Below are 18,838 nucleotides of genomic sequence, written 5' to 3' on the forward strand. Positions count from 1 at the left end.
ATTAGCTTGTCCATATTGTAATGGAACGACAGATGCGTTTCAACTGAAGAATGGTAGGAAGACAAGTTGGTTTGATTGTCACCGTCGATTTCTTCCCATTGGCCATCCTTACCGAAGAAACAAGAATTTGTTTAGGCACAAAAGGGTTGTGAGAGACACTCCTCCTCCATATCTAACTGGAGAACAAATTGAAGCGCAAATCGACTACTACGGAGCTAACGAAACAGTTCGTTGGGGTGGTAATTGGCATGTCCCTCGTAATATGCCAGATTCTTACGGTGTTCATCACAACTGGCACAAGAAGAGTATATTTTGGGAGTTGCCATATTGGAAGGATCTTCTTCTGCGCCACAACCTCGATGTGATGCATATAGAGAAGAATTTCTTTGAGAACATCATGAATACAATATTGAATGTCCCAGGGAAGACAAAAGAAAACATAAAATCGAGGTTGGACTTGCCGGATATTTGCTCAAGAAGCGAGTTACATATTAAAAGCAATGGACAAGTTCCCGTTCTGATATTCAGATTATCTTCAGAAAAAAAGTCGGTGTTGTTCAACTGGGTGGCATCAGAAGTGAAGTTCCCCGATGGGTATGTTTCGAATCTCTCTAGATGTGTTGAAAAGGGTCAAAAGTTCTCTGGGATGAAGAGTCATGATTGTCATGTATTTATGCAATGACTACTGCCCTTTGCATTTGCGGAGCTACTTCCAACAAACGTACATGAAGCACTTGCAGGTACGTAGTGTATTATATCACAATAATTTACAAAATAATATATGACTAACAATGTGTTTAATTTTTTTTTGAATATAAAAGGCATTGGAGCATTTTTCAGGGATCTGAGCACACGCACTCTTAAAGAAGAAGTTGTGGAACAGCTTCAGGAGAACATTCCCATCTTATTGTGCAACTTGGAGAAGATATTTCCTCCCGGATTTTTTGACGTCATGGAGCATCTAGCTGTCCACCTCCCATATGAGGCATTGCTTCGTGGACCTGTACATTACGGATGGATGTATTAGTATGAGCGAGCCATGAAATATTTGAAGGGAAAAGCAAAGAACCTCGCCAAAGTTGAAGGTTCTATAATTGCTGGAAGTTTGACGGAAGAAGTTTCTCACTTCACATCGTACTACTTTGCGTCAAAAGTGCGTACACGGAGAAGAGCTCCAAGAAGATATGATGATGGTGGTGTTGCGCCAACATATGCAGTTGCTGGTGTTGAAGACGAGTTTAATAAAAATGATGATGTTTCTAGTGATGACGAGAATGTCGATGTATCCGATTGATGTATTTGTTTTATGAATAAGATGAGAGATTTTGTTTTATGAATAAGATAATGTGGGGTTTGTTTTATGAATAAGGTAATGTGGGAGTTTGTTTTATGAATAAGCAAATGTGGGAATTGTGGTTTGGAATGGAAATAAAGATGGGGTTTGGAATATATGAAGTAGAAAATAAGGAATATGGGGTTTGGGGTTTCGGGTTTCGGGTTTTGGATTCTAGGAATTTAAACATAACAGTCGTTAATTCCACGTAAGCTTAAATCGTCGTAAAGTCCTCGTATTCCAACGAGTAAATAAGGACGAAGGACTCGTTAATTCCACGTAGGACTAAATCGTCGTAAATACCACGTAGGATGAATTCGTCGTAAAAACCACGTAGGATGAAATCGTCGTAAATATAACGTAACAAAACGAGGAAATAACGACGAAACCTAAAAATAAATATGGGGTTTGGAATATATGAAGTAGAAAATAAGGAATATGGGATTTGGGGTTTGGGGTTTCAGGTTTCGGGTTTCGGGTTTGGGGTTTCAGGTTTCGGGTTTTGGATTTCGGGTTTCGGGTTTCGGGTTTTTGGTTTCGGGTTTGGGGTTTCGGGTTTAGGGGTTCGGGGTTTGGGGTTTCGGGTTTTGGATTTCGAGTTTCGGGTTTCGGGTTTCGGGTTTGGGGTTCTAGGGATTTAACCATAACACTCGTTAAAAATAACGACGAAACTTAAAATTAAATATGGGGTTTGGAATATATGAAGTAGAAAATTAAAGATGGGGGTTTGGGTTTCGGGTTTCGGGTTTCGGGTTTGGGGGTTGGGGTTTGGGGTTTCGGGTATGGGGTTTCGGGTTTCGGGTTCGGGTTTCGGGTTTCGGGTTTCGGGTTTCGGATTCTAGGGATTTAAACATAACACTCGTTAATTCCACGTAAGCACAAATCGTCGTAAAGTCCTCGTAGGATGAAATCGTCGTAACTACCACGTAAAATGATTTAAACAAAACACTCGTTAATTCAAAGTAAGCACAAATCGTCGTAAAGAACACGTAAACGGATTTATACATAAACCCGTTAATTCCACGTAAGTACAAATCGTCGTAAATATCTCGTAGTGTACAAACTTGAAAAAAAAAGGAAAAGGAGAGAAATACCAGATTAACATGTGGCAAGACTTCCAGCAATTATAATACGTAAGTCTCGCCCACATGAATTCTAATATCTTCTCCTTTTCCTATTTTTTTCAAATATTTATAATTTGAATAGGATTTTTTTGAGGATTGTGATTTGAGATAAGGTGTGATTTGGGAGTTTGTGTGTGGTTTGAGAGTGAGAGTTGTGGGTATATTTATAGGAAAGCAAGCCTTGTTAATTCCTCGTAAGGTAAATCGTCGTTAATACCTCGTATAAAAAAACACGGGCCTTTGTGATTCCTCGCAATTTCCTAGTAAAAAAAAGACGGGCCTTTGTAACTGCTCGCTATTTCGTCGTAAACTTACGAGGAATTTGCGGCGATATGTAATCTTATATATACACCCGAGCGCTCACTCTTTCTTTCCTCTCTACTTCCTCTCCATTTCGTAGCAGTGGTAAGCCTCTCTGATTCCTCTCTAATTTGGTTAGTTTAGGATAGATTAGGTGGTTAGTATAGGGAATTTAGATAGGTTTGCGGATTTTATGTTATTTAGTGTTGATTAGGTGGATAATGTTGGGAAATATATTGTTGATGTTAATTTTAAAATTTTCATTTTTTTCTCAGGTTCGAAAAGGAAGACTTACTGCCCATTACAGAGAGATCTTCGGTGAGCCGGGTAGTCGTTTAGACCCGGCCTCTTCTTCCGCTCCCAGTTCTTCGGGCCAGGAGACTGTCCCCGAGACTCAGTACACTCAGAGAGTCTCTGGGTCTACTTCTTCTAGTGCACCATCGGCTCCTCATGTACCTCCTCCGATGCCTCCTCCTGTGCCTCCTCCGATGGCACCTCCGATGGTCGCCGATATTCATCCTGATCTGATGGTGCCTCCGAGTGCTCCTTACTTGCAGTACACTGTAGAAGACATTCTCAGTCTGCCAGGCAGAGAAGGTTTACCAGTCATCGACCCAGACCGACCGGACGGAACGTTGTGGTATGTTGCATTAATTTTTTTTTAATTCGTTTAAATTTCTTTTATAACATTAAAAATAATTTATATTTTAAATTTGTATTTTCCAGGTGGAGGGTTGACGGATGTCTTGCATCGGACGTAACCGACACGATCAAGGGTTACTTCTCCATGGCACATCCAAACTGGAGTAAGACGCCTCACTACGTCAGAAAGACGTTGTTCAAAATTTACGCTGTAAGTTTCTATTAATTAATTATATATATTTTAATTTTTTCATGATTTATATATATACTTTCTAAAAAACTAATTGTTAATTTATTTTTTCCAACAGCAAAAATATAATTGGGCCTTGGGGATCACTGAGAGGGTGAGGAAGAAGTTTAACGCGAAAGCGAAAGTTCGCTTGTTGGACACGGTCTCCAACTGGAAGGGTGACTGGATCGTGAAGGGGTATGAGCGTGGCAAACCCGCTGAGCTCACCACAGATGTGTGGGATGGCCTCATCCGTTATTGGCGCCTTCCTGATTCCATTAGAATCGCCCAGGCTTGCTCTAACTCCCGTAACACGGTCGATGAGCACGGGAACGAGCCGATGCTTCACACTACGGGCCAAAAACCCCACGCCGGTGTCCGTTTGGAAATGGTAATTAAATATTTTATTAAATAATTTTTTTAATACATATATTAATTTATTCTAACTTTCTTAACTGTTTTTAGGCCAAAGAGACGGGACATCTCCCGTCTCTTATGGAACTTTACGAGAGGACCCACAAGAACAAGGCGGGCGTATTTGTAGATGGCAAGTCCGAGCAAATCTACAACGACGTAGTTGCTCGGGTTGAAGACCGCCAGACTCAGCTGACCCAGCAGTCTACCGACGGATTACCCGTCACCTTATCCACACTTGAAGTGGATAAGATTAACGAGGAGGTAAATTTTCAAAAAAATTAATTTTTTATTATTCATTTAATTTAACTTTAAATTTTTACTTACAATATTTATTTTTTGTTTTTAAGGTTGTCCCTAAAAAAAGGGACGGACGTTGGGTATTGGTTCCGTCAACGATGTTCCGAGAGCGACATCGTCTTATGGTCAGCGACGGGATGATGAAGTCACGGAGCTGCGTAGAGAGTCTGCTCAGCTGCGTAACGAGTTGACCGCGACAAAATCTCGTATGGGTGGAGTCGAGGGCTTCTTGGACGTTATTGCGGCCACAAATCCGGAATGGGAGTCCATGTTGAGGAACATGCGACAACAACATCCCATTCAAGGCGAGTCATCCGACGTACATAACGAGGCGGATGTTACAAGGAGGAGTGATGAATTCTACCGGGCGATGAACGACCCTTAGTTTTTTTTTTTTGGTTGTTGTATTATATAAATTCAAAACTTATTTATATATAAAATATTTTCATATTTATTTATTTTTATTTTGAATTTTAATTTATTATTAAATTAAATAATTTTAATTATTTTTTAATTATATTTTTAAATTCTGTAAAATAATAAAAACGAAGTAAATTCGTAGCCAATGTACGACCTCTTTACGTGGAAACCTTACGAGGAAATGACGAGAAATATTTAACGAGTATTTTACGAGGAATCATTTACGAGGAAATAACGAGGAAAAGTTTACGACCATTTTACGAGGAAATCATTTCGTGGTTGTTACGTGTATTTTGCGAGGAAACCCTTTCAAGGTATTTACGTGTAGGTTACGAGGAACTATTTTCGAGGTATTTACGAGGTATTATAGTGACGTCCTTACGTGGAATATTAACGTGGTCTTTACGACGAATCGTCCTACTTCGTCTTTACGACGAAATATTTTCCTCGCTAAGTTACGACGAATTAGCGAGAAAATATGTGTTACGACAGACGTGTAACGAGCAAACGCGTTTCCTCGCTAATTCGTCGTAAAGCCTCTTTTACGACGAATTAGCGAGGAAAACCGCCCTCGTTAAGATTATGTTTTCTTGTAGTGTTATCGTTACTTTTTCCTAATCACCTATGCAAAAAAAAATTTGTATTTAAGGGAACACTTTACTAAATCAAACAAAAATGCTATGGAATTTCTAAGTGATTACATACATGACTTGGAGTTAACATGCTCATCTAGGGTACCATGCCTAGTTTTGACTGGTGTAGTGTTATACAATAATCTATTTCACGTTTATTGACTCATGATCTCTATGTTTTATAATGTACGATGTTTTAGAAGGTCTATGGTATTTCTATCTCTATGATGGCAGTATGGAGAGATACAAAATGTAACGGTTAAATCGATTTGTTTTAATATTTTAGATTAATTAACTTTATTTAATATGTTCGACCAACAATATTTTACAGTTTTTAATGAATGGTTAAATCATTTTTAGTTTATACATTTAATAGTGTTTTTCTAAAAAATCTTGATATGTGTGTTTTTATACAAAACACTATACATGATTTGGAAAGTAACATTTTCTATATATTTCTTGTTTCATAAAGATAAATTTTTTTATTTTATTAACGTATTTTGTATATTTTTGAGAAACATTAATTAGAAATATTTGAATTGATTAAATTTTATTGGTGGATAATTATTTGAAAGTGTATAGAAAAGTTAATAATAAATTAAATTGTAAACATTTATTAAATTATTAATAAACATGAATAATCTAGAAAATTTTGATTTTGAGGGAACGAAAAGATTATGAAACATATGGCATATTAAACAATGTTTAAAACTAATAGTACATGTTGTGGTTCGGAACTAGTGGATTACGAAATTCAGCCCCAAACGCCTTACTGTTAAAAAAATGTTTAAATCTATGCGTAAAAAAATCAACAACATTTATCACAACTATATTTTATAGGTTACTTGAAATGAATTTTTAAACAAATTATAATATATAGTAGCTGAAACAGCGAAATAATTAAAGTACACTACTGTCCTGTCCATACAGCCATAATGCATATTACTGATGTTGGGAAAACTGTATAGCAGACAAGAAGCAAATAAAAAACTGAAGGGAAAGACAAGACCAACAAACGGCTTCATGGTTCACATACCCTGCAAAGAAAACTTGCTGCTTTCTTTGGCAATATAGCATGGGCTTCCATTATTATATACCTTTATTTACATTTTATATAATCACAGTATAACAGTACGATTAAAACATCACTGTTCACTCTACATACGTAAATGATTTTAAAACTAATTTAAGTAGATCTATTAAGTCTCAGTACACAGTGATAAGGAAACTTAAACTAAGACATTGGATTACTCTTTACGTTCCGAAAAGATCCATGTTTTAAAGAAAAAAAATTGTTTCAAAAAATACAATTTTTTTTAATAACGCCTTAATTTTATTAATATCAACTGAAGTTTAACAAAATATCAGAATCGAAACATACAACAAACAAAAAAATTTTAAGCTGAACATGATAATAGAAAAGTAATAACACGATGCTTCCTAACTCACTTTGATAGACTGATTTGCTAATTTTTTTATCGTTGCTTTCGGTCTTATATGATCTTGTGTTCGGCTATCTTCCATTGAGGCACAATCCATCTGTTACATCGAAACATACAAAAAATACAATTTTTATATTTTCAATGTGTGAATTAATGGTAAATTGTAAACTTCAAAACCATAATTGTGTTTATTAAAATTTCATTGGTTCAAAATTATAGAAAATAGTTAGCTACGTAAAATAATGCATTGTTAATCCAAATTTCATATATTTTCTTAATATATGTAAGGATACTAAACATACATTTTGTTTGAAACATAAAGAGTATATAACCATTAAAACCCGAGAACAAAGAACCGACCATGAAATATTTTTGAATAAATGTTAAAACGTGTCCATCTAATAAAAACTTTTGACACTGATTGTTTCCTTTTTTGAAAAATTGCTTATGATATTTCTTCAGTATCTCTGCAAAAAAACATAGTCTATTTTTTATTTGTAGTTAATTTATATATCACCAAATTATAACAAATTTAGAGGTATTATATCGCCAACCTCAGTTCCATATAAGTCAATTAGATCAAATACTTAACTAGCTCATGTTCTAATTTTGTGACAAAGCGTGATTTCATATACATGATTACAACATCCAATTAACACTACTTAGCAAATTAGGTGACTTGAAATTTCTGTAAAACTGTGGTCATAACATGCATTTTTAAAGAAAAAAACACGCAAGTTTGGCCACCTTTTCGTATGAAATACGAACACTAGTGACCAATTAAAAGTGTTTCCCGATTGCATCAAAACATCTCAACTAGGATTGGTCAAAGGGTTTTAAACTCAGTTATAATTACTTTTTTATTGCAGAATGTAACTTACGACTAATATCTTTCATATTCGCTACTTAATTTGCCTCTCAAGCCAAATTTAGAAAAGCTAGTGAACTGTAAGAACATCTTTATCGTGGGGTTCTAGTGAGTTTTTAGAGTGTGAGTCCCGCAAAAAAGTTAAGAATCGATCACAAAACATATGAAATAAGGATCGATTTGGAGTGTTTCTTGCACTGTTTACGGATTCTACTGACACGTAGCAGCTCGCGATTGTTTAGTTTTTGAATTTTTAATTTTATATTTCAGTTTAAAATTTTAAGAAATCCGCAGCGATAATCATGCCGTGAGGCGCTTTGTTTATACTTTATACTACCCGCTTAAAATTTTGCAGGAAAGGGAGAAAAAATATCGAATTTCAATCACAGTTAAAAAGTAATACAATGATTCCAAAAAATTACAGTACATTTTTTTGGCACAACGTCCTAGGTTGTTGTCTGCCACGTTAGCCACCAGCTGTAACAAAAGAGACTGGTAAAGGTTAAAACAATAAAGAACTGCCCGTAACGGTCTTTGATTTTCACAAGCAACTTGCTATGCCCAAATGACAAAAAGCACACTTGTGGTAAAATATAGGAAAAGAAGAAAGCTTCGTACGGAGGTTTTAGATTAAAGACTTAATCACCTGCCATTAAGTATAATTAAGTATTCTGGTCAAAAGTAGGACTGGCCGTGTCTCCGGTATCACGTGACCTGAATCTCCAATTACGAGACCAATTAAAAAAGATTAGTATAATTACTTTATTTGGAGTAATACTGTACATGTTTTTTCTCTCTGTCACCTACCAGGGAAAGGCACGTCCCAGCCGTTGGATCAGCCCAATTTTATGTAACAGATGTCAAATTATGCAGCTGTTTTCCCAGGCGATAATCTTGTCAAATTACTTTTTGAATATCGAATTACATATTTTCTAATTTCCTTTTGATTTATTTTCTTAATGTTCATGTTGCCCATTAAGCATTAATATACACATTAAAATACTAAGTAAAAGAAAAATTAATTATACTACTTTCAATTTCAGTTCAATTCACGTTCATTTTTAACAAGTATTCCCTCAATTTCATAAATTAATAGTTTTAGTAGAAAAATAATTTCATAATAAAAATATTTTTAATATTTCAATACAATTTTATATTTATTAAATATTGTATGACCAATTAAATTGTGTATATTTTTATAATCGGTTGAATTTATATATTAAATGATATTTTTAACAAATAACCATTTTGTTAATTTGATATCTCCATTAGCCCTTATATATAGCTTAAGAGTTCACTCTTTTTTTGCACAATGCATGAAAAACATTAAAAATTTAACGAGTTCTATGGAAATATTTACATGGAAATATTTACATACAAAAATTCATGTTTATCTAGTAAAAATTGTGCGATTAATTGGAGTGAACACTTAATCAGCCGTTTCAAGATCCTATAAAATAGTCACTTCTTCTCTCTCTCCATCTTTACTTACATGTGCTCTGCCGCTTTTAAATCTCCATCTTCCTCCCCGTGTCACTCTTTCTCACACTCTTCAAAAAAAAAAAACATTTTCTTTCCTCTGCACACTTGAAAATTTCCAGGAAAATTTCCAAGAAAAACCAAGCTTAAAAAGCCTTCTCTCCAAAAGAAGCATCTTCCTCTCTTTTTCACTCTCGATAACCAGACGATGTGTTTGTGTTGATTCCATAAGAATAATAACAAAAAGCTCTTTTTCTTTAACTTTTCCGGGAAAATCTTCTCTTTCCCAACGTTTCTATCTAGCAGATTTCTTCTCCTTCTTTGATAAAGCTTTTTGCAGAGAAGCATCAGTCTTGTCTCTCTTGTTCTTCAAGTTTCTTCCTCTTTTCTTTCAAAAGTCCATCTTTATCTTTGTCTCTTCCTTTATCACCTTTTTGCTTTCTAATGCTCTCTCTCTGATATAAACTAAACACACACAACACAGTCTAAGTAACAGAGAGAGATAGAGATAAGAAATGGAACCGGAGAAGAATCTTGTTCTCCCCCCGAAGATCAAATTCACCGAGCACAAAACCAACACGACAAGAACCGTACCAGGTTTCAACAACCAACAAAATCAACAGCCAAGGATTATCCGTATATCCGTCACCGACCCAGACGCAACAGACTCCTCAAGCGACGACGAAGAAGAAACACACCAGCGTTTCGCCTCAAAACGCCGTCGTATCAAGAAGTTCGTAAACGAAGTAGTTCTTGATTCTGGTGCTGCTAGTACCGGTTCAAGTACTCAAATCGAACCGAAGAAGAGAAGGAATAGAGCGGTTATCGTCAAACCGGAACCAGCTTCTGCTCCTCCGGAGAAGAAATACCGAGGAGTGAGGCAGCGTCCGTGGGGAAAATGGGCGGCGGAGATAAGAGATCCGCTCCGACGCGTACGCCTCTGGCTCGGGACATTCAACACGGCGGAAGAAGCCGCCTTGGTTTACGACAGCGCCGCCATTCAGCTCCGTGGCCCCGACGCTCTCACTAACTTCTCCGTTCCTCCGCCTTCTTCACCCAAATCTCCGCCGCCGTCACCGGTCAAGAAGAAGAGCAAAATCAAAGACGACGTCGCTTCATCCTCCGTCAGCAGCGACTGCCTCCGCTCTCCGGTGTCTGTTCTCCGATCTCCGTTCACCGTCGACGAAACCTCGGCGGTTATCGTCAGGGAAGAGCCCTCGACGGCGTCAGAGACTTTCTCTGATTTCTCGGCGCCGTTGTTCGCAGACGATGATTTGTTCGATTTCCGTAGCGACTTTCTCGCCGGCGACTTATTCGGAGAAGATCTCTTCGCAGATGCGTGCACGGGTATGAGCTTTGGATTCGATTTCGGATCCGGATTATCCAGCTGGCACGTGGAAGACCATTTTCAAGATATTGGGGATCTATTCGGGTCGGATCCTCTTGCTGTTTAATAGGAGTATATTTTATTAATAAATAGTTTACCGGCCGTTATTAAACGGGCGGAGAAGTTTTGTACCGGTGAGATATAGCCGTGATGTTTGTTTTATCTTTTTTTTTGGTACTTTTTGTGGTTATATAAAATGAAATTGTATTAATGTAGTTAATGTTTCAAATGGTAATATTAATTAATTATTTACGTTTAAGTTTAAAAGTCACTATGTTTACTGGGGAGGAGTTTCTTTGTCCCCACGTGCTCTGGGCTAGGTCTGGGACGGATCGGATATCCGGGCAATTTTAAGATATCCGGATCCGGATCTTTATCCGGCGGATCCATAATTTTACTATCTTTATCCGGATCCGAGGTTCGCGGATATCCGGGTGTCGGATATTCTTCTAAAAATTATAATATCCGGCGGATATCCGGATCCGGATTTGGATCCTTAAAATAAATAAAAAATAATATTAATATATATAAAATATTAACAATAATTTAAAAATAAAATATATAATGTTTTTAATTATTTATATGTATAATAGTACAAAATTTACATAAAATTTATATATACTATTAGAAAAATGAAAATATATTAAATAAAATTAGTTTTTATATATAGATATTACTATTTTTGAAATAGTTATTAATAAAATTTACGGATCCGGATATCCGGACTAAAAAATCAAGATATCCGGATTCGGATTCGGCTTTGACAGATCCAACATTTTACTATCCGGATCCGGATTCAGCCTCTCCGGATATCCGGATTTTTGGATCGGATCCGGATCGGATCACGGATCGAATCCAGATCTCGGATAAAAGTTTCAGGCCTACTCTGGGCTCTATCTCCTTTTTATTTTTGGTCGACCGAAAATTCCCTTCAATTTCGTCTTTTTCTATTAATTTTTCGTTTTTGTTGTTGGTGAGATACGTGTGGTCTCACGTGATGGGAACAATTTAAATGTTTTTTGTTTAGTTAAGGATAATCATCATTTTAGAAAGAAAAAAACAAAAGCGCTAAGTATACACGGTTAGAAGCTAATTTTTTTATAGAGTTAAAATGTGAATAAGTTGATTTGCCAGGTAGATAGACTGAGGCTACTAGATACGAGGGAAGAGAGAATCTGAGTTTGATTTGAAATGTGAAATGTGGCCACATCAGAGAAACTATGTTTTGGCAGTTTATTGATAAGTCTCATGAGGTTTACCTGAGAGAAAGCAGTGGGAGTAGTTGATTGACTACAACTCTTCAAACGCATTCTACAAGTTTTTACACTCAATTAAATTATTTGTGGGATTATTCATTCTGCCATGTTTTGAAATACAAATTTTTAAAAACTCAGATTTTTCTTTATCATATTTTTGGGTTTATTTGTGGTGTTTCGTGAACTAAATGGTCTTCCTAATAGCTTGCTTGGAATGACTTTAGTCCACGGCAACAAGGGTATATACTGGAGCATGTAGAATTGAGGTTATTATTTTTCTTTAATCAATGCATTGCTGTTCATTACTTTTTGGTGAGTCCAGTCCAATGGATCCTTCTTGTGAGAGAACCTAAGATTATTGTCCCATGATTCTAGATTTCCAACGAAGCAATATTCGGTGTTGGACCTAGACGGATGATGTTCTGCGTCCATCCTGTGGTCATTAGAAGAAAATCTCAAAATAAATATTTAAGAGATTGAAAAACAGAGATGTGCAGGGAAAAAAACTGACGCGTAAGTTAGAGCCGCAACTACTCGAAAAAGAGCAGTCTCATGTCGTTTTCGCTAGATATCCTTTTTTCTTCTGCCCGTAAAAGAGGTTCAGAGGCTACATATCTTTGGCAATTATTTTAAAAATATTGTAAATACAATTTTGAACAGAATTTATAATAGATTTAATATTTCCGACCATATTCAGAAATAACCATGCAAGTTGCTGATTTTTTCAAGTGTAAGATATACTACATTCGTGAATGTAGTGATTATATTTACGGGAGACTCCATGGGCGATTAGGGTAAACTCCTTCCGCCGTCACCGTTTGGTTGGACCTCACGTCCACAGACGAGAACATCTTCTTTATTCTTTTCTTTTTCAAAGATGGTGGACCTTGCTCGGTTAGCATCTTCGTCGAACCCGAATTCAGATCAAGATCCGCCACCGTTCACTGCTCTTGCAGATCCCTTTGCGGTGGTCTTACCTCCAGATCTTCCTGACCCACCGGATGAAGTCATTCGTTCTCTTTGCTCCGACGGACTTCATCCCCTGTAACTAGAATTCCTTTTCCAAGACTCGTTTTTTCCGCAGCTGACTCAGTTATCGGAGTCTTGTGTTGCAGGTTTGTCAATGAGTTTCTTGTGTTGCTGGGTTTCTCGTCCTCTTATGCCGTAGCTAGCTGTGAGAGATGGTATCGGTGCAATATCCTTATACTCTGGCTCTTGTGTAGCCCTTTCCCATCTCTTGTGACTTCACTAGTTCCAGATCTGACCTCTATGACCTGCGCTTCTTCTCCTATAGATGATTCTTGTCAGCGCTCAGATTGGAAAACGTTACGAAGCAGGCTACCTTTCTCGTCTCTTGGGACGATGACCGTTCTCCCTTCGGGGAAGATTGACTATGTCTTGTTCTGGTGTGAGTATGGCTCTTGTACCAGTCTTCTTTGGCTACTTTTTGACAGATCTATGTGTTTCAAAGACTCTGAGCACTACTACCGAACTATTCCGCCGATGAACCTCACCTTCGATGACCAACTAACCCATCGCTGTTCACCGCAAACACCGCTTATATCTACTTATTCCGACCACAACGACCAACGGTTCAACTTTGACTCTGACAAATCTCTATGATTCCATCACGGTAATGCTGGAATCGACAGGTTTTGCTGGGAATTAGAGTTTGTTCCTTTGGAAATTGGAGTCAAGCCCATCTTACTGTCCACTGGTGTGGAAGAGTCAAGTTCGTTAATGTTCGTTTCATTTCAGGGGGTGACTCTTCTCAGCCCTCTCGCTACGACTATCCAAGCCCAGCAAGTGGAATTTCCATCAAGTGAAGCTTACGTTCTGGGCATAGCTGGATTATCTCATATTGTTACTGTAGTCAATGGGGCTTGTTCACTGATGTCAAGCAAAATTTGTCATCAACCGGTATCTCCAACAAGTACAAATGTTTATGCTCGTCTCATTCAAAGCTCAGCTCGGAGTCATTCGTTGCTAGAAGATAGCAGTCCCGTAGCCTTAATAAAAATGCTACTCAAACCTCCTCATGTCGGCGCCATGAGAGATCATTATCCCTCTTCCTTCTCTTTGCAGGAGTGAACCATTCCATCAAAATTCCTCTCCATGAGAGGTACTCTTCTCTTGGCTACAAAGCCAATGAATATCATTGCTTTCCTAATCGTTTCTTATCTTGTGTAATAGTTCGTTTGAGACTGGAAGATATAACGAAACTCATTCCAATAAGTTTCGAGGTCCTGGAGCATTCAACGTCACGAAATACAGTGACTATGGTTTATGAATTCGGTCTTACCGTGAATCTCCTATCGACGCATTTGAGCGGTATCTCATTTTCGTTGTCAATCTCTTCGGAGAATCTATCTGTTTTAACTTATGTTGTTTTTAAATTACATTGTTGTAATCAATGAGGATGGATAATTCCCTCTAACTCTTGTATGTTTGAAGTTTAAGATAATGAAATGGAAGGTTGCACAAAAAAAAAAGTAGGCATGGGCATTCGGGGTCCCAATCGGGTTTCGGTTTTATCCATTCGGGTTTTGGTTTTTCGGGTTTATCAAAATCAACCCCATTCGGGTTATATAAAAATTCGGTTCGGGACTGGTTTGGGTTCTATCGGGTTCGGATCGGGGTTAGTAAATCTTCAAAAAACCGGTATAACCCAATGTACTTTCGGGTTCGGGTCCCAATCGGTTCTTCGGTTTAAAAATACCTGATTTGAACCTATTTTGTAACTAAAACATAAATAAAATCGGTTCTTCGGATTTAAAATACATGATTTGTACATATTTTAATAGCCAAAACATAACTAAAATCGATTCAAAAATAAGAAAAAACATCAAACGTGATCATTCAAAATCAAGCGAAAGATAAACATAGTTAGCGATAGAAAATAAACCAGATAAATAAAATCATAAAACAAAAACTAAGTTCTCATGAAATGAGAAACATTATTCAATGAAAACAAAACCAAAATCTAAAAATTTCAGGCTTCAACCGCCACATTCTACCATCAACCTTCGTGTACAGATAATTATTTTAGAAGTTCAATAATATCTTAAAGTATTTTGGATACATATTAAGAATTAAGATCATATTTGGTAGAAGTTCTTTTTGTGATTTTAAATGTTTCGGGTTCTATCGGATATCCATTTAGGTCCGGGTTCGGTTCGGATAATACCCATAACCCAAAATACCAAAAAACAGGATCCATTCGGTATTTATGTCGGGTTCGGATCGGTTCGGATTCATTTTTATCGTATCGGATTCGGTTTGGATTTTCGGGTTCGGTTTATTTGCCTAGCCCTAAAAAAAAGATATACTACATTCCAATAATCTAGTGCGTAAGGAAAAAAGAAGAAAATAGGTCCAAATATTTATTACATACACAATTCAAAGATGTACGGGTTGGGTTTATTAGAGAATTTAGAACGTATCTACTATTATAAATCTGTAGATACGGAAAATAAGAAGTATTAAATGGCTAGGACCCATTTCCTAAAATATTCATGTGAACTACGTGATTTTTCATGCATACCCATCAATGTTCCACTGTACTATAACTTAAAATCGCATGTTATGTTTTAAAACAAAAACTCTCATTTAAATTTCACAGCTATATAACATCTTTGAATTCTACCGACATGATCAAGAAAAGAGAGTAGATAAGTGATCCAATTGTTAAGAACTAATCAAAGCGTAAATAGAAGTTTGTTTAATCACTCAAAGACAATGCAGTCTTGTGTGGATTCAAATGCTCTGCTGCGCATATCTAAGAGATTGTCACATTTAAACCATTTACATATATTTCGTTATTGAAAAATAAAAATAGTAAAATCACATGACTTACAGTGCCCTTTCCTGATTTTGTAAGGCTTGAATATGGTCATGGGCCAAAGATATGCATGCATATACAATCACACACTATAATATAGTGTCCCCTCATGCAAAGATTTGGTTTGCACAAAATTCCAGAGCTCTTGTAAGATTTATTCCAAAAGATAAATGGGGACCTTTCGTGAGATCTTCTCTGCGATTTTCTAATTTAGACTAACTATAGAATAAAAACACATATCATGATAAATCTTTATTTCAGTTTTGGTTATTAGAAGGTTAGAAAACAAACTCATGCAAGAAAAAAAAGCAATCCTCGCCGTTCGCATCATGACTTGATCCAACGGTCCATACTGAGAATTAACAACCATGTATTAGTAGTTTAGGCCATCTTTATCCAGGTATTTTAGTGGGATTTTTAGTGCCATGGGTCCCACTAAAATGATAAAACCATCCCTTGTGTTTGCCAAATAAAAACCGTTCTTTGTTTGATTCTTGCACTGTTTGCGGATTCCACTGACATGTGGCGGCCTGCAATTGATTAACTTTTTAATTTTAATTTTTTTTCAGATAAAAAAATAAAAAATAAAAATAAGAATCCCACTTCTGGGTCTGTGGGATAAAAATGTTCTTAGTCACTGTGATGACGCGTCACAGATATGAAAATGTACGGCTTCAGAATCCCGTGGTCCAGCGAATCTGGACCGTCCGTGGTTTAGCAAAAACATGTTGGGTTGGGTCCTTGGATAAGCTATGTGGAATGGTTGAAATTGAACCAGGTGTCTATTAGATACTTTAGAGCTGGGAACTTGGGAAGTACTCACTAAGAGCAACATTATCCATAGCACCCCATTAGGGGTGCTTAATCATTTTTTTAGTATTAAATATGTGTTAAGCATTTGATTAAGAAACTTTTATATCTTGCACCTCCAATGCAAAGTGCTTATTTTAGGGTGCTTAATAAAATAAAATATTAAACATTGTTTTATTTTAAATAAAATTTATCAAATTAAAGCACTAAAAGAGAAAACCACTTTCACAAGAATCGGATGTTTGCAAGGAGGACTAATCATGAAAAACAAAACCAACAAACTGAACTTTAGATTCTATCATCTTTCTTTTCTAAATCTCCAAAGCTAAATCAAGTTTTCCCTATTACATAAGTCCCATGAACATAAGTAAAAGACATTCGAGTAAAAAAAGTATAAGCCATTTAAAGTAAAAGACATCAAGTTTCAGCAAACACACTATTTAGTAAAGGAGTTACAGAGATACAGAGGCATCAAGGGCCAAAACGGTTAAAAGAACATGTCACCTTGAGCCTTTAACGAGGAATAAATAGATGGATCATCATTCCGCTCACTCAGGCACGTTCATCATTCACGTGGTTTGGAACCTCGGGTTGGTTGTCCAGTGGCATGTACTGTGCCATTATTGCTCTAGTCCATGTATTGCTGTGAAACAAAGGACACAGGACAATGTTTTAATACACATCTCAGGCCACAAAACAAAAACAAAAAGATTAATCTTGGGCTTTTACCACAACACAATAGGACACAACACTACATCAAACGGTTCAGTCCCACATCGAGAAGACCAGAGAGATTAAACGCTAGTCCGTGATTCTTCCACTCCCAATGCTCCACTCTGACCCGAAACACAAACATAAACATTTAGATTCATCATAAACGAAGACATGAAACACAAACATAAGCTTCTTCAGAGACAGGAAACAAGTGATTCATACACCTTCCCTTACTTTATTTAGCAACAATGCCGCCTCCCTCTCGTTGATAACTTGATTTTACCTTCAGATTCTTGATAATGCAGTCGTCAAGCTTAGTCGTTACCATTACAGATTCATGACGACGGAGGAGGTTTCTTCAATTTTTCTTTTTTTTTCACAGAGAAAGAGAAAAAGATCATCCCAACATTTAGATACATTATTATGAATCTTAAGCAAAAGATTAAACAACCATACTTCTCAATGTGGTAGGAGGTAATCACACATCAAAGCATCATCTTTTATTCCTAATCTAACTCTACCATTTCGAAACAGAGATACACTTCGAATTCAAAGCATCATCTTTTATTCCCTTGCGATTCCAATGTACAAAAACGTCTCTAGGATTCAAAGATTCCATCTCTGTTTTGCCTTTTGATTCCTAATCTAACTCTACCATATTGAACACACCACACGCAAGCAGCAAAACCAATAAGCTAACTTTCATGAGAATCGATTAACATATAAAGCATCAGATCTTGAACCGAGGTCGAATATTAAGAACCAAAGTTTTGATTTTTTTTCCAAGTTCTCATTTACAATCTCCGGCGGAAAACATAGCTGTGTAAAGAAAATAAGAACGATTACCTCATCCTCTATGGCTGATCTGAAGACGAACGATGAGAGGGTTTGGTTGGGTAGGAGAAGGAGAAGGAATCGAGGTTTATGGAATTGAATAAGTTCAACGAACCTGGACATGCGACGGCAACAAGCTGCAAAGCCACTTTGTTTGAATGGTGTTGTCCGTCAAGAGAGAGATGTCTGTTGAGAGAGAGAGAGATTCGGAGAGAAGAAAGCATAATTAAGCACCGTCGCTTGTGCAGCTTAATTAAGCACCGTCGCTTCCCTTAATACATTATTATTATTATTTTTTTAATCCGAAAATCACTAAACACTCCCCTAAGCTACTGCTTTAATGGTGCTCTAAGCCTATGCCAAATGTGAAGAATTTTGTGAACCGGATCAAACCAGGGTTCTTTTATCTGTACCGGTCCAGGACTGTCCTGGTTAAAGAACACTGTGTCAAATTTTCAACGCTATCTTGACCTCAGTTGACTTTCCCGTATTTGATTTTGACTTCTCATCACTCATTATTCATTCACGTCAATTATCATTAAATTTACAATTATATCCAGAAAGCCTGATGTAGTACATGGTCGCACTTGTCTGAATTTAGCAAGAGATGTACCTGCTATTAATTTGATGTATTTTCATTTACCAATATTAACAAAATATTAATGTATACAGTACATGTGAGTATATCCTTGTCTAGCGGAAAACTGAGAAAGATATATAGCGAAAAATCTAAGATTAATATTAATTTTTGGTTTACACAGTTAAATTTGTGAAACCAAAATCTCAAATCAACTCAATACGCTATACTTACCA

At 36.7% G+C, this 18,838-nt stretch overlaps 2 protein-coding genes and 1 long non-coding RNA gene across 3 annotated transcripts; 2 read left to right on the top strand and 1 right to left on the bottom strand.

Annotated features, from left to right (window-relative positions):
- The first annotated feature begins 9,140 nt into the window (after window positions 1-9,140).
- LOC106438449 (ethylene-responsive transcription factor CRF2) lies at window positions 9,141-10,829 on the top strand. Its single transcript, XM_013879608.3, has one exon. It carries the CDS (start codon window positions 9,699-9,701, stop codon window positions 10,635-10,637), a length of 939 nt encoding a protein of 312 aa, XP_013735062.2. The 5' UTR covers window positions 9,141-9,698; the 3' UTR covers window positions 10,638-10,829.
- Window positions 10,830-12,478: 1,649 nt separating this feature from the next.
- Window positions 12,479-13,815, top strand: LOC125590093. The gene is made up of 2 exons (XM_048763080.1): window positions 12,479-12,870; window positions 12,942-13,815. The coding sequence occupies exons 1-2, from the start codon at window positions 12,704-12,706 to the stop codon at window positions 13,447-13,449; spliced, it is 675 nt and encodes a 224-aa protein (XP_048619037.1). The 5' UTR covers window positions 12,479-12,703; the 3' UTR covers window positions 13,450-13,815.
- Window positions 13,816-16,759: 2,944 nt separating this feature from the next.
- LOC111202536 lies at window positions 16,760-17,298 on the bottom strand. The gene is made up of 2 exons (XR_007326300.1): window positions 17,207-17,298; window positions 16,760-17,120 (listed from the first exon to the last, which is right to left on the bottom strand). It is a non-coding gene; the product is annotated as an uncharacterized LOC111202536 (long non-coding RNA).
- Between the last annotated feature and the right edge of the window lie 1,540 nt (window positions 17,299-18,838).

Source organism: Brassica napus, chromosome C7, assembly GCF_020379485.1.
Source record: "Brassica napus cultivar Da-Ae chromosome C7, Da-Ae, whole genome shotgun sequence".
In the NCBI taxonomy this organism is placed as follows: Eukaryota; Viridiplantae; Streptophyta; class Magnoliopsida; order Brassicales; family Brassicaceae; genus Brassica; species Brassica napus.